General features: G+C 40.4%; 1 protein-coding gene across 2 annotated transcripts in view; it reads right to left on the bottom strand.

Moving 5' to 3' along the window:
* Window positions 1-2,550: 2,550 nt before the first annotated feature.
* The window catches only part of camsap2a (calmodulin regulated spectrin-associated protein family, member 2a), a 49,594-nt gene continuing 35,354 nt past the window's right edge, over window positions 2,551-16,790 (bottom strand). Inside the window, exons 8-18 of one of the 2 annotated variants that reach the window (XM_023426528.2) lie at window positions 14,310-14,406; window positions 14,010-14,106; window positions 13,814-13,845; window positions 13,631-13,700; window positions 11,318-13,439; window positions 9,821-9,957; window positions 9,078-9,301; window positions 8,334-8,430; window positions 6,392-6,507; window positions 5,772-5,890; window positions 2,551-5,104 (exon numbers count right to left, since the gene is read on the bottom strand). In XM_023426528.2, coding sequence (XP_023282296.1) covers window positions 4,799-5,104; window positions 5,772-5,890; window positions 6,392-6,507; window positions 8,334-8,430; window positions 9,078-9,301; window positions 9,821-9,957; window positions 11,318-13,439; window positions 13,631-13,700; window positions 13,814-13,845; window positions 14,010-14,106; window positions 14,310-14,406 — 3,417 coding nt within the window. In that variant the 3' untranslated portion in view covers window positions 2,551-4,798. The remainder of the gene's footprint in view (window positions 5,105-5,771; window positions 5,891-6,391; window positions 6,508-8,333; window positions 8,431-9,077; window positions 9,302-9,820; window positions 9,958-11,317; window positions 13,440-13,630; window positions 13,701-13,813; window positions 13,846-14,009; window positions 14,107-14,309; window positions 14,407-16,790) is intronic. The other variant, XM_023426530.2, reaches the window with a different exon arrangement.

Here is a 16,790-nt window from a genome sequence, read left to right as displayed (position 1 = left end):
AAAGGTAGGCAGGTTGTAACTATAGTGGTGGGAAAATCTTTTTCTAAATTGTTGATTAAAAAAGGAGCCGTGTAAAATAGTGCATCCGTTCACTTTACTACAAAAATTAGTAACTGGGTTTGGTAATTAAAGTCAGTGGTGGTAGAAATGTGTCAATGAGACTGTGAGTACTCATGTTGTGTAAATGTGTCATTTAATGAAAGAGCAGTCATGTAATCCGTTTCTATCCCGCATCCAAGGGAAGGACTGGCATGGGGAAAACGGCAGGAAATGAATACAAGCCATCCTGGATGTCAGAACTGGTAATGGGCCGAGTCTGACACGTGTGGTGTACCTAAGCCTGGTAGTGGGTTGTTGGACTCCGTTGTTGGACTCCGGCAGCCAGTCGGACCGCACTTCAGTCGAATTTCTCGGCCAAGGCCCGGCCGAGTATTTTTCAGGATGACATGTATAACAGCAGCATAAGAAAAGTAAACTGGGGAACAAACAAACACATAATCTTTTCATACCTGTGACAACATCGGAAGTAAGGTGAACAGGAAATGAGGCATGCAGGGAGAAACCTGACTGGCGCGCCATTTCTGCTTTACACGGACGCTAAACACCATCGTGAACTGAAACATGACTTTGTGTACAGTCCCAGGCGTTTATATCCTGTTAGCTTAAAGAAATCAACTGCCTGGTACTGGAGGTAAGTCTGACAGCGTTGTTTGTGAAAATGTTCATTTCTTGATGCTTCATGCTTGGGACATCTACTGGCCTGAGTGTAAAATAGGCAAGTACAAACCTTTGTATTTCACAAATTGAATGAAAGTATAGGGATTTTTCATTCATTCTTTCTGAGTAAACATCTTTTATAAAACATGACACTGAGTCTAAAGTCTCAACATTAACAGTGTTATTATATATGTTTATTATCTTTATTTATTCATGTCATATTTGCTCGTATATTTACTCTAACGTTGTATATGGAGAAGTTGTCGTTCCCATTATGCTACTACTCACCAAAACAAAAATAATATACAGTAAATGACTGAATACATAAGATGTCATATAAATAAAACATTTTGTCTCATCTTGTTATGCAACCCTGTGTCAAATGAGAAATAAATTAACCTTGTATCCTTTCACTTATTTAGTATAGATTGTGCATTATGACATTCCTTACTGTTACCACCTGTAAGAGATTTATTGGCTGTTCCAGTGACTGTACAGGACTAATAAAGATAACTGCCAACTGATTATAGCCTACATGTAGAAAATACCAATTATGCTGTAAACAGCAAATGGACTGAATGATTACAATAAAGAAATTACACCAGTTATGGATGGGCATGAAATGTGCTCTATTTACAATGCATCTTCATCAGCAACACAGTGTTTTCGTTCCCTCATTCTGCAACATGAATGTTTACTGTCGCCATGGCAACAGGTGCCGATTTAGTAGTTAACGTTAGCTTAGTTTACATATTAACAACGAACATTAACATTGTTATACGTAATTTCTTAACAAAACAAATGTAAACACCAACAGCCATAATATCAAAGACCAGGTCTTAACCATAACCATGTCATTTCACACCGTTAACGTAGTGCACGTTAATTTTCGCTGATTATTTGGGGAAATAAAACAGCTCGTAGAAGACTGCGTGCTCTTATTCTGAAGAGCAGAAATGGCGTCGTCAGCAGGTGAGCACGTGTTTTCCCAAAGTAGCTGACTGACACAAGTTGATTTTCATTCAGACTGACCGAAAGTTTGTCTCAAAACTAAAATGCAAATCTACAAGCGTAGACCTGAGATCCACAAATGCGTTTTCGTTTCACAAATAGAAAATTGATTCAATTTCAATTGTCTTTGAAAGCTGTACATGTTTGGAAGATATTCACAAATGCTTTTCATTTATTTCTAAATATATTCAAAGTATTCACAGATATGTTTTTATTCATGGAATTTGTTTGTGTATTTGCAGATCCATGTTATATTTGCAAATCTACATTTTACAAATCTATTTCTTGTATTTGTGGAACTCGTTTTATATTGATAGATTACACATTTACTCACTGATTGTCAATTTGTTCACACAAATAATATTCAGACGAATTTACCTCTACTAAACTCAGCTGTGCGGTGTCCCAATCATCAGTTTTGGGTCCCACTCTTTTCTCAGGATAGAAGTATTTTTCAATTTGTATGTTGATAATACACAGTTATGCATTGCAAGCTTGTAAACAATAGGGTTATTAGTAGCCTTGATGTCTTATAATTTTCTCTAGATCAGTAAGGATAAGATTGAGGTTACACACCTTGAATTGTTCGATTATGTTGCCTCACACAAAAGCTTTGATATAAAGTGTCCTCTGTAAAACACCTCCTTCATAATTTTCTATAAATCAATACAAAATAAAACCATAATCATATCAACCCTGCTTACTAAAGTATCTATCTATCTATCTATCTATCTATCTATCTATCTATCTATCTATCTATCTATCTATCACTTTCCCTCCTTTTAAAGTAGAAATTTTGTTTTACAGTTAATACCATATAAATGCTGAGGCCATGCTTAAGTTTATTAAATGCTAAAAGGAAAAAAAACAAAAACAAAAATTAAACTACATGTTCAGCAATATGTTGAATGACAGCACAGTGTCTGACAAACAAAACAAGGTCATCATAGTAATAGGTATGAGCGCACATGAACACACTGTACAATATCATTACACTTTAAATAATCTTTTCCCTTGGCCTTAAACAGCCAAAAGCAGGTGGACAGAGCTTTCTGTGGACAAATCCTTTCAATAAACAACAAAGAAACTTCTTCACTTCTTCACACTGTCATATTGTTTTACATTTTCAAAGACATGTATATGCTCTCTTTTGGTCATAAATACCCCCCCCCCCCAGTTGAAAAGCAAAGCACCATGTTGGCAGATTTGATTTGTTGGAAATCATACCTTCGAATGGTGTTGACTTGACATTCTGTGGCAAAAGGAACATGTTGCTGACACCAATGAAACCCTGTAGCGAGTCTCTTACCCGTATGCAGCAACAAGGATCTGCCCATTCTGCCATGCATTATTCTGTGAGATTCATTCTCCCAATAATAGGAAAAACAAAGAAATCTAACCTGGCCTGGTTAGGACATGTTCCATTCATATGCGACAGATGCTGCTAATACACACTCAGATAATGTTTAGTTTGGGTTAACACACATTTGTGTGACAAAAGAACAACTGATGCACAGATGTGTTGAAAATGACAGCCATTTTGTAACAGTGTGGCCATTTTTAATGAGTCAGACAGTAACTCACTGATGCATGACTGGCTTCTTTAATAACAGAGCAATTGATTTTTAACTAATCAGAAATCTAGACTTTGTGTGTGCACTATGTCAACTACATTTTGGTGCTTGATGGACCTGAAGTGCCTTAAAGCTTGATGAGTGCAGACATTATTAAGATGAGTAGTGTGTTATCTTGAATTGAATACTGTCAAGAGAGTACTAGCACAAAGATTTCATTTTAAATCCTGATATAGATATAAAGAGAAATACATCTTAGGTGTCATTATGTCTTGGATTTTAGTCATGTTCCTGATACCAGTGGCTGAGTGTGTGATTGTGCATTATCTTAATATACTGCAAAGTTTCTACATGGTGCAGTGGGCAGCATTTCAAAATACAGAAGAAATAATACTGAGGTGTTTTTATTTGTTCACAAACCTGCTGTGAACCAGCAACAAAGTGATCTACAACACTGGTTCTCAACCTTTTTGTCTGAAGCAATGCTTCCATGTAAAGCCCCGCTGTGAGTGCCAGCAAACCACCAGGTCAACTCTGATGCTACAAGGGTTAGTTTTACTAAATTATTGGTTTAAGTTTTAAAGTTTCAACTACTTACGAGAAAAAGAAATGTATCATAACATGATAACATGATAGCATATTTGTATATTAGAAATATGTTTTTCACACATTGTATATTATAGCTCAAATCTTCTGAAGGTGTCCAGACCCAGAGGTTGAGAACCAGTGACCTAGAGTAACGTCCTGCATTCTTTAAAATCACCTTCTCAAAAAGGGTTCTGAAAAAGCTGAAACCGCTTGGCTTTGTTGAGCTGAACACACGTGTACCATGTGGCTGATCCTAGCTGTATGCAATTAGTTTTTTGGCCCTCTGTAGTTTTTACGTACCTTAATATACAAACTGTTTTACCCACGGCGATGAAGAAAAAACATGTTCCTCCAAATACAAAAAGAGCCTCAGTATATACGCTGCTTTACAACCATCTCATTGCACTCGCACACGCTAAAACAAAACAAGCATAAGGCCACACATCAACAGGATAATGCAAACAAAAATCAATCTGTACATGAATTAAAAACATTCAGTGCTTCACTGTACCGAGTAAAATGTCCTAGCATTCATACTGTCTCTTTTTTTTGACGTTTGGCACATAGGAAACAAGAAGAACACTCATACATGCCTTCGTGAACTGACTTAAACGTGACAGTCTCTAGAAACACAGAAGTGATAAGCATTTACATCATTCTTCAACAGTGGCATACATTCCAGTTGCTCCTAATCTTTGAGTCCTATCATGTCCGGTCCAGAGTAAGGAGAAGAAAGAAGGACAGGAATGCAATGAGAGGAAAAACAAACATGAAAAAGACATATATGCATTCATCTAATTGGCATTGCAGGTGTTTGAATCTTTATGGATATGTACAATGAAGTGCAAATTGAAATGGGTATGTTCCATTCGAGGGGGAAATGGTGATGTTTGGGGTAACAAGTTCCATTAGGACAGGGCAGGCACTACTTTTTTAGGGGTGGCTGGCTTCTTGGTTTGCCAGAGGTGGTTGTGGATCGTCACCGCGTCCACGCTGGCCGACATGGTCTTGGCTGGTATCTGACTAAATTGCTTCTTGTCCGAGTTGTACTTGTACAGGCCATCGATCATCTTGCGTGTGATGCTCTTGGGGCCAATACCTGTCAGCTTGTTGATCTCTTCCGTCTCGGGGCAGTAAGTGTAGAGGGAGCGGAACTGGCAGCCGGCATCACGGAACAACACTAAGAAGTTGTTGGCTTCTGATTTCTCCATTTCCTGTTAAGGTCAGGGGAGAGAAGCTCATTAGATACAGTATGGAGGCCATGTATACTGAAGGGACAAAAAAAAAGATAGAAAATAAAGTCTCTGAATGGACATCCATGTGACTTAACAATTTTTTTTTTGTATGTGAGGTTTCCTTGATGGACCTTTGTAAATCACTATGAAACCCTCTTACTTTAAATTCTAAAACAGTGAGTGAACGAGATCTTTTATTTTGACCAGGCTTTATTTCTAATTTCTCCTGTTCCCAGTTTAATGCAAAGTCAGTCTTCCTCCATGTTTGCCTGTATTGACAAATTAAATAAAATGTACATTTCCACATCACTAATTCCATCAGTACAAAAAGGTCCTATCATTACTCACCCCTCTGCTGTGTTTTTCCTTTGAACTTAAATACTGTTTTCATTCACAAATTAATTCCAGTCACTCTTTTATTATAGAACAACTCCACCATTATTTGAATAATTGCAATTTACAGTAGAAAATTTGTCACACTCATGTGCATTTGTTTCATGCCAGTAAAACCAGACAGGAAAAAAAGGGAAGAGATTTTAAACCCCAAAGTGTTGAGCGCACGTGGTGTGAATTATCAATAAAGCCACCAGGACAACTTGACCTCTACAGTATATAAAACAATATGTTAAAAGCTCCATGCTGTTACCTCCAGGATCTTGTTCTTTTGCCCCTCATTGACCTTGCCTGCGAGGCAGCAGTGGGCCAGAGCATTCTGGATGATGTGCTTGTTAGACTTGGCACTGGGTTCTTTGTAGAGCTTCGGTCCTGAATGAGAACAGGGGAGATAATGTCAGGATGAGGCTGTTGTCATGGCAACCATTCCACTTATTTCAAAGGAAATCCCTCCATCGTTTTGCTCTTTCTTTTGATAAATCATGTATGAGGATTTTAACTGGTAGCATTTTTCGGTGTTATCGGTCAGTGTGACAAAGGAATATGAGCTATGAATGCAGCACTCACAGCACAAAGAATTGTTCACACATCAGAAATTTCTGGATTACACGGAGAGGAAACCATGCCAAGAATACCGTGGATATGAAGTAGTAGACATTTTTAAAAAAAGGCCTTCAGTATTAGAATAAAAACTAAGCTAACGATAAAAATGACCCAAGAAGAATTAAACCCTAAACTCTATCATGTTATTCAAAAACATTAGCTATAATGTTGGTTGGCATTTAGCATCCCTTATGTTATAAATATTTGATTTCATTTTAAAATTTGCATGCAAAAGATATTCTGTAGAGGAAATGTGTTAAGTTGACCTACCAGTGTACTCTGTGTTGGATGTCACAGAGGAGGTTGTGGATCCATTTTCCCAGTCCTTCTCTCCATTCCTGCTGCTGGAGCGGCTCGGGGACAGGAAGCCATCTGCAGAGTCAGGCCTAGAACACACACACACACACACACACACACACACACACACACACACACACACACACACACACACACACAATTAGTTCACCTTTCTGCATGGGTGCTGCTCCTGAACACTCAGCAAATTATACTGTAGGCAGGGCAGGAAAAAACTGTGCTATTCATAAGCCAACTAGATGTTTTTTTAAATACAGAGCCATCTCCAAACATGATTCAACCCAGCCATTGTAAACCAGTGGAATTTGACTGTTGACTGGTGTCATTTTCCCACCCTGTCTACATCATATTTGCATAGATTTATCCTTTGCTATGGCGGAAACTGTGCGTACTATTTAAGCACACAGTTTGAGTTTGGGCTTGGTTTAGTTGTAGAGCCTTACAGTAACTAGTAAAGCAGCAAAGCTTGCAAGCACAGGCAGTGAGTGCAGTGATGTGAAGCAGTCTGGTGCATTGAAGGTCAGTAAAAGAGTTCAATCAATTACAGTGCAGCACTTGGCGTTTACTTGCTCTGCTTTTGTGGACGGCAACTGCATGGTGTGTCCCCTCTGTACACTGGCAACAAGTGATTTACTAATATACAGAGTGACGACCACTATTCCACTGGGATTATAATTCATTCAAAATACACTGCTCTAATTATATGTAATTATGTAAAAGTCCATGAGCAGGGCAATTGTACAGTAAGAGCAACTAAAGCCAACCCTTGCTCACATGTGTTTGTGGTGCTTTTTTGGGAACATAAGCTGCCCACATTAACAAGTCATTTAGTTTTCTTTAGTTTCTCGAAAAGGCAAAATCTTCCAATAGGATATACAAGTCTAATTTGGATTCAATATATCTTGATATGTTTCCAGAACAGTTTGAGATGAATTTAACATTAAGTAACTATCTTCAATACCTACTGGGTGATTTTAAGACAAAATATATTGTTGAATGACTTGATAAGATGGGTGTTTTATGCAGGGTGTACTCTACAGGACTGGTGATGTAGTGGCTCTTAACAAAGTTAAACAATTTACTTTGAAAGAAAGAAGTGGAGGAGTGTAAATTGGTGTGGGAGGCACAGCAGAAGGGTGGTGAAGTGGAAAAAGAGAAGTTAATGTTTTGTGATGGCAATGCTGGTAAAAGCGTAGCATTAGACCAGTGCTTTGAAGTCAGTCATAAAAGAGAGATGTTGCTTTTATTATAAGTGCTATTCAATCCTTAATAAAACCCAGTGAGGGGACAGGGTTTCAGCATAGGATTGTGCTCAGGACAGCGTGAAGCATCTTAATGTTAAACTGAGGGGCAGAAACTAACCTTCTCCTTCTCAGTTTAGGAGAGCTCAGAAAGTGGAGGAGACTGCCAGAGGCTAAACTAGCACTTCTGACATGTGTGAAAGAGCAGGAAAGAAAGTAGTAAGAAAGGAACATAGGAAGAATACAGGAGAAATGTTAGACCTGAGGACTGGAGTTAGTCTGGAGAGGTCAGTAAATGTGACCATTACTGCACATGAAGAATAAACTGTTAAAGACTTATGTTAAAAATCACTCCAAGATCAAAGTTCATCAGATACTCTCAGGTTTCACGTGAAGTTTAACAACATTATATGTCCAGTCTAATTGATGGCACCACCCAATCAGCTGAGCTTTTCTTATTTTCATACTTTTAACTAAACATATCCCACCGCTGTATTCCTGAATGAATCAGGGTTGTGTATCCAAAAGTGAATAAAACCCAAGAATCATCAAACTTTGAGTTTGGATTAAAAAGTTTCTTATTGCGTTTGGTTTATTGCATTTGACACCATTGTTCCACCAGCAATCAGAGACTTAGTATATTAAAAACGTCTCACCTTGGTGTTCTCTTCTCAGATTGAACGCTGTCGCTGTCTCCCAGGTTGAGGGAAGCCAGGGACAAGCTGGACACTGAAAAGACACGTTGGCGTGAACCTGGATGTGAGACAATGAGATGTGGCACAGCACGACACGATTACACCGACACCACGAATGATCACGAGACCAATATCTTATGGCCACTGTGTTTTGTGCCAACCCCTTTACGCAGCAATGTAGCAATGAATTCTCACATTGATAAAACACACACACAAAACTGATATGGTCACAACTTACAATACATGGTTAAATGTGTATAAATGCATATTATATAATGAATTATTCAATTTACATAAAAGAACACATGAAAAAAACATGTTAGTGCTACATTGCTCCTTCAGTTTGTCAGTGTTAAATTTGAAGCCCTACTGTATTATTTTGCACCTTTTTTATTATATACAACAGAAAAAGATTGTTGCTTGTTATTATTTCCTATTATATATAATATAATATCGATTGGGATCAATTTATCTAATGTATGATATATCAATGCAAATGTCACAGTTCTTCCAGTTGAAAGCTTAAACTGGCCTAATTAGATTCACAAAACAAGAAAAACGGACACATCAGGAATGTAATAAAAAAGACTAGCTGGTTGTATAAGATGTTTTCAGGTGGCACAAAGCAGAGTGGCAGCAAGACACACAGATTCGACAGATGGGATGACCTTGACCTCTCTGACTGGAGGTCATTCCCATGGTTACCTGTGGCAGCTCTGACAGGGGTTTTGGGGGAGTCCATGCTGTCACGGTGGATGGACTTTGGCCTGCCCCTCCTCTGCTTGGTGCCCGCGGCTGGTCGAGGTTTAATGACGGTGTCCATGTCCTCCATCAGTTTGAGCTGCTTTCTCCTGAGGTATTCCTGTTTGATGAACTCCCTCCTGGCCTTGTCCTCCTCCTTCCTGAGACGCTCCTCCTCTGCTTTCAGTCTGAACAGACAGACCAGACGGATGGAAACAGAGTCAGAGCAGTGATAAGAAATACTGCATGTGTTTATAGCTTAGGAATTATATACGGTTATACCCTGGAAAAATGAAATAAAATAAACACTGAGTAATTTCATGTCAAGTGTAAAATGACAAAAATTTTCTGGTTGCAGCTTCTCAAACGTGTTACTTTTCTTTGTCTTCCGTGACATTAAATCAAATATCTCCTGGTTTTCACTGTTAGTTGGACAAAACAAGCAATTTGAGGATGTCATCTTGGGACTGTATAGATTTGCGAAATAACCAGCAGATTAATATACAGATATATAAAATTATCCGTATTTGTATTACACTAATATTGGTGTCAACAAATATTTCTAATATAGGACATTCATTTAATAGTAATCTGCTTGAATAAATTCATTTCCCCCTTCCAAGGCTTAAGAGCACACAACAGTGTGTTCCCATGCTTGTGTGTTCTGAGAATGTGTACGGACTTTCTCTCCAGATGTGTCAACGTACCGAGCTTCCTCTTTCTTTTGCTCCAGCTCAGCCTCCTGCTGCATCTTCCTCTGCTGGCTCTCCTTCTCCCTCCTCATCCTTTTCTCCAGCAGCGCTGCTCTCTTCTGAGCCATGTTCTCCTCAGCCTTTCCCTCCTCCTGAGCAAACAAAGTCAGTTACCCTATACTGCTTCAGGTAAATGGTGTTCCACGCAGAATAAGAATTCCGGGTCATTTAATAAAGTAACTGTTTTATCTGCAGTTTATTGAGGAAAATAGACCTTCTATAGTTGTGACATGCTGTAGATCAAGAGGCTGAATGTTGAGTGTTATTACAGTCTGATACTCCTTAAATCATTTTATTCATCTGCTCTAATATAATAAATGAGATAATAAATGAGATAATTCCAAAACCTGAACTGTTAGTGTGAAAGGTCAACTTCTTGTATAATTAAATGAGACAGTAAAAAGGCTGGCAACAGAGTAGAGGATTTTTCTCTGGGCTAGACATTCTTTTTTTTTTTGACACTAAAACATCTATTGCAATTGATGTATTGAGTATAGATAAGAAAAACAAAACAGCATTTTCCTTATTTCATGGATATTTATGGCCACATCTCACTGCACTTAAGATAGTTTTGCATGAACCTTGACTAAAGCAAGAGAGCAGCAGACTATTGGAAACATGGTTTGTAAAATATTGACATCTCATACAGACTCAGAATCTATTATTAATGTCAAATCGTGTTTTTTTACTACAGCCCTACAATAAGAAACTCAATTGGAATTCAGTTTTTCCCAACATAGAGTAGGTATACCAGCCAGCCTGCTATATCATAGAATATGATATGATATAAATCAGTTTCATCTAGATTTTTATTTTATCTGAACATCTTCATTGTTCGTCCCTCGGTATCCACCCTCACAATCTATTCAGTTTAACACTTCTCCAACCCCACATTACCACAGCTGTGCCTGAATTATTCACAACAGCCCCAGTTTTCTGACCTAAATCGAGGCCCAGACTGCAGATAGCAAGACATCTTACAACCCATAAATGGAAAGATAACACTGTCCTCAAGCTGGCTTGTTTCCGGAACAATTCACCATCTCATATTAGGAACAACAGCGTTTCCTGATAAAAAACAAACATGGCTGCCCTAGGTTCAAATGTATAATTGCTTCTTTTCCAGATCTTCACCACTACATTTTAAAGTTTATGCTGTTGGCTTTATGTTTATTTAATGTTTAATTACACATGTTTTTTTTGTTTTTTTTAATGACTGGTGATCTTATTTGCCGGTGTTATTACTCTCTGCTGCTGTTATTCAACTCTCTTGAGTGACTGTACTCATTTTTGTACATTACACATTTGGCCTTTGAGCAAATCCTTCTTCTCATCTGTTTTAAAAAGAGAAGCCGCTACAAAGTGTAGATAATGGGCTGAAATGAAATTAAGGAAAGTCCAAACATTCTTCATGTAATACGGTAACAGACATTGTCTGAAACAACAGCCTACCTTGAAGAAGAAACCACGACACATCTTCTGCTCCTCATCCAGGCCTTCCGCATTTCCCTGCTGCATCTCCAAACCATCATCAAGGATCAGGTCCTCCAGTGGTTTCACGACTGAAAGAGGAACCTCAATCAAGCTGCTCTTTGCTTGGCCTGAAGCTTCTGGCTGGGGAGGGATCTCTGTGGGTGTCAGTGTGAAGGTTTCTACCACAGGGTGGGCCAGCACCTCAGGGAATGATGACTCTATGGTAGGTTTGACATCTACAACTGATTTGTGAACGGCAGTGATCTTGGATTGGTTGTGAGCCTCTGTTTCCTGGGTTTTGGCATTTGAATCTACTTCTGTTTTCCCTCTTTTGTTCTGCATGGTGGGGGAGCTGGGGGGGGGGCTGGCTACACATACACTGGCAAGGTCCCTCTCTGAGGAAAAGAGGGAATCAATCTCCTTGTTTTTATCTCCATCTGGAGCTGCTGTCTCCGGATTGGCGGTTGCTGGTTTCTCTCCCATGTAAACGAAGGAACTTGCCAAAGGCTGGCAGGGAGAAAATCGACGCAGCCTTGGGATGCTATCTACTGATTGGGGGGCGGTTAGGACTCGATTGTAGGGGGCTAGCTTGAGCTCGGTGGGACGAGCAGTGCGGGGATTACGTGAGTGGAAGGAGGCAGATTTTCGTTTGATGCTGGTTGGAGAGCGGTGGGTGGAACGAGGGGAGTCAGCAGGAGAGGAGGGTCCTGAGGATCGAGTAACAGCTCCGGATCGACTGTGTTTTTGCGGTGAGGGGTTTGTATGTGAAGGAGGGATGACCCACGCCTGCTGATGTTGTTGCTCCCTCATGGCCATGATGACTTCCTGCTGCTGAGCAAGTCGCTGCATTTCAGTCTGGAGGAATGCTAATGAGTGGTTCAGCTTCTCAATAGAACGCGTATACTCTGTGAGGTCCACCTCAGTTAGCTGAGCAGGACTTTGTCCACCCTCCTCTCCTGCAACGGGTGACTTTGTCCAACAGGAGGCTGTGTTGCTTTGTTCTGCCCCATCAGGTGTGTCTGCTTTGCTCCTTCCAAATTTAAAGACGGGACTTGTGCTTGCTGCCTTGCCTTCTCCCTCAGTTTTCCCTCCTTCCTCTCCACTGGCAGCCCCATCCCCTTTTCTCTTTACCACATTGAGAAACGCCGAGTGACCCATCTTTTGCCGATGTCTTGTAAAAGCAGCCTCCACTTTCTTCTTCTGTGCTTCAATGGCTTTCCGTTTCTCCTCCAGCCTCATCCTCAGCTGTACCATCTCTGTAGCCATGACCTGAGCAGGGTCATTGGGTGGAAGCTGGACAGGTGTTGGTGATGCTTGTGCAGTAAGGGGTGATTTGGTTGGTTGATGGATGGGGCTGTGCTCAGGGGTTGGGGCCCAGGAGACAGATAACGGGAGGCCAAACTCAGAGCCCTCAGGAGTGGTCTTGAGGGAGCTGCTGCTGCCCCTCCCTGAGTCTGGCGCTGATGGATTGATCTTCTTCAGCTTCTGTTCAGCAAAGCTGGTCAACTTCACCCCTGTGGGGGATTTGCTCTGGCTGCTTGGGCAAGGGCTTGGCGTATCCATATCCAGCTCCATGTTCACGGAGCAGTCTTTCAGAGAGGAATCCTCATCTAGCATGTCCTCTGTTCGGATATGGATCCCAGTGTCCACCTCTGTGGTGTCTGTGGTGCTCAGAGGTCCTTTGGAGTCCACCTCTGACACCGGCTCTAAGCCACCAACAGTAGACTGACTGTGCAGGAAGAAACCGTTGTTGATGCCCTCCACTGGGGGCCTGCTAGGACTATGGATAATCTGCAGGGCTTCCTCCATGGAGGGAGTTGTTGACATGACACTCCCATGTCCGTTGGGATAAGCTTGCTTGCCAGGCTCCATACCAGCTATGCTGTCTGGGCAGCCCTCCTCCTCAATGCCCATACTCTGACCATTCACTGGCTGGAAAGATAAGTTGCGCTTCATTCCACGGGGCAGGTGGTGGACCTTGAAACCAGAACCGTCATCGGTGCTGACAGACCTGACCATGCCACGTGTGGAGGAAAGAGGGGCAGGAGCAGAGTCCTCTTTGTCAAAGGGGATGTCAAAAGACACTCCATAAGGCCCAGATCTTAAGAGAAAAACAAAAAAAAAAACTGTAATTTCATCAACAGCTAACAAATTTGAAAAGGTTATTTGATGAAAGAGTCTGGTTTGGCAACATCACAATACGCTTTTCTTAATCCCCATGGGATGATTAATTCTCTTGGGGATTTGGATTTTAAATGAGCAGCACATGAACAGGACAGCAATATTGCAAACCTTTTCTCTTTAGGCCAGGTGCCGAGATTGCCATCAACAAAGGACATTGAGGTTGACCTCTTAATCTCTCCTGTGGGACACAAGTAAGCAAAGTAAAATTCAAAACAGAGGTTATTGTACCCACAGGTAATCATAGTTTGATATGTATACCTTACAGTACAATTTGGGTAAAAAAAGAATTACCTGAGTTTCTAGGCTGGGGTCGGAGGGGCAAACTGGAGAATGAGAGTAAGAAAATGACAGATATTATATAAATTATAATATATACTTTTATTGTCCTTTTTAGCTTTCATTTATCCAGATAAGGATACAAGGATGCACTTTTAGAAGTACACACAGTATATCACACAGAATTCATGTTACAAAGTTACAAACATACCTGGGTCTTTCAGGACTGGGGGATCTTTCCATGAAGCTTCTCTTAGTTGCCTTGGAGATGGGGATGGCTGGAATACTCTTCAACAAGGAAGAGGGATCTGAGGTGATACAACAGGGACGAATTATCAAACTGGACAGCAACATAACACTGTACCTCATTTTCTCCTTAATTACTTTGCTTTATGTGTGTCACATATAGAATACAGGAACATGCACTTACCACCACTCTCTCTATGCATGATACTGTTGTTGCTATTGCTACTGTGAATGCTATTGGAAGATCAGAGCTTTTAAGACTTGCCTGTGCCTTCGTTGCCCAGCGTTCTTGGTTTCACAAAAGACGGCTTGACCACCTCAAACCACCAAAACAGCTCTGCCATGAACACCAGATAGTTATTCTGGGGGGAAAAAATCAAACAAGAATAACATAAAAAACATGGGTTGTATTCAGTCACTCAGCTCAAAGATACCTTAAACAGACAGGGACAAATTCCCTGCATCCAATTGTCACTTTATTCATAATATCGACTGTCATACAATTGCATTGTACCTTTTTCTCCAGCAGGTGTCTCTGTTGACCCCCTGCAGATACCAGTGCTTATTGTATTTCCACTCTGCATATAAATAATTCACCAATCTTACTCCATTTCATGAGTATCCTCATAAGAGAAAGATGCTTCATAGCTCAAACTACAGTCCAGTGATGTACAAGGGAATATAGCAAAGATATTTTCTCAAATGAGTGAGGTCCTTTTGAATGGAATTATCGCTTCCATGACTTATTCACAAGCTAGACCTTTCATACTGTGAGATTTTTTTTTGTGTTGGCTAACCATATGTAACTAGCATCCTGGCTTTTTACATGGTGGATAAGCTAATTGTCCACTTACTAAATAATGTCAGTAGTACCTGTGGTAGTACAGAGAAGTGATTAGGACATTACCCTAATTTATAAAATAGAGGTCAGCTATTTTTTCTCTTCTCAATCACACAGCATGCAATCCACCAGTTGACCTGAATTAGACAGGTAAGTAATGTTGGAGGGATTTTTGCCACCGCTGTGCCAGGTCATGTCAACGTCCAAATCAGGTCAACATACAGTTGGAGGTCAAACTGCTTGAGGACATTGTACTGCAAAAAATATCCATCTTACAAAGTCATTTCACCCAGGATTATTATATTTTCCTTCAACCAATGTTTTTTTCCTTATAACACAGTAAAAATGTGTGACCTGTGAAAGACTTTTACACTTGTTTTGTAAAGACAATAAATAAGAGCTATGCTGTATAGAGGAGTAATGATACAGTGTGTAGCCTTCAATAGACATTACTGGAGAAGCACCACGTGTTTCAGCCAGCATGGCTGGCATGTCTTTTTGTTGCTCTTTTTGCCAACACTGTAAAAATGTCTAAGTACTTTTTTTTGTAACAAAAGACAATTTTTTGCTGTCATGAGTGAAATTATTCCAACTGTTCTTGATGAAGCTTTGCTTGTTCTAAATAAATATCATTATCCTCGATATATTGTATTGAAAACAGTTTATCTCAAGCAGAATTTTATACACTATAACATATTTAAGGAATCACTGCATGAATAATTATCAGTCAAAACTGTTCAGCTTTTAGAGTGAACATGCTGGTGCTCACTCACAGATGCTCAAAAATACATATGTCTATGCAAAACGAGTGCAGTGAAGCAGGAACGACCTTGAGGAAACACGCCCTCTCCCCACCCTCAGTCCATGGTCTCCAGACAAAGACAGTGCTGCATGGCTCAGCTCTAAAGATACCTGATTCACCTCATCAGCATCATTTCACTCTACCAGCCACACGTTAGAACACACACACACACACACACCATACATATGCTCCTTAAGCCCCTAAACTGCAGCCCAAAAGCTCATCAGGAGGGGCAGAGGCAATTAACACCAACAGCACTGGTCTCCCTTGGGTGTTACTGCTGCATTTTACTTTTTTTTTTTTTTAACCCCCTTTTGTTTTTACCTCACGTGCCGGTGTGCAGAGCTGCAAAAGTCTGAGAAGGTGTGTCTGCAATGACAGAATGTGCTGTAGGTGTGTGAAGTAGCGCACATGCCAAAGTAATTAAAGTCAAGCAGAAAAATATATAATCATCATCTTTACGTGCAAACAGAATAGTTGCTTAGAGTTTAAATTTTTTAACAGTGGGTCAGTTACAAATGTTTCATCGTATCCTTCATCCTTTTCAACATATGTTTGAGTTACATTTGCCCTTCTTGTGCCTCTGGGATTAAACAGTTCTTAAGCATAGAATTGCTAACAAACATCAAGTGAAATACCGAAGTGCTGGTTACCTTTAGGTGTGTTCAGCATTTGAAGCATTCCTTGGATAAGATGAACAGAAGAAGGAAGAGCCAGAAAGAAATAAAGAAAGAGAGGGAGAGAGAGAGAGAGAGCGAGAGAGACAACGATCTCCTATTTTGCGTTCAGCCCAGATTGGTGGCAACAATCCAAATTCACTTCTCTCCTCCCATCTGTCCCTCTGACTACTACGGACACACCAGGTGTGAGTGTTATCGCTTAATACCACCAGTCAGCAGTCACACACACTCACACAGATCCCTAAACAACCTACCACCGCACCACCACTGCGCCTATCTCCCCACTGACTGGCATTACTACCTCATGGACTGCCAGGTCTGCAGCGTTGCCAGATCTGGCTGTTTGGAGATTTGACTGTCAGACTGTGTCACTCTCAGAATGAAAACAGGAACCTGATTGGTGATTACTAGAAGAGCTCGGGG

This window comes from Seriola lalandi, unplaced genomic scaffold (assembly GCF_002814215.2).
Source record: "Seriola lalandi dorsalis isolate HSWRI2012SDOR001 ecotype SW California unplaced genomic scaffold, Sedor1 jcf7180002054829, whole genome shotgun sequence".
Lineage (NCBI taxonomy): Eukaryota > Metazoa > Chordata > Actinopteri > Carangiformes > Carangidae > Seriola > Seriola lalandi.
This window is presented reverse-complemented; position numbering and strand designations above follow the sequence as displayed.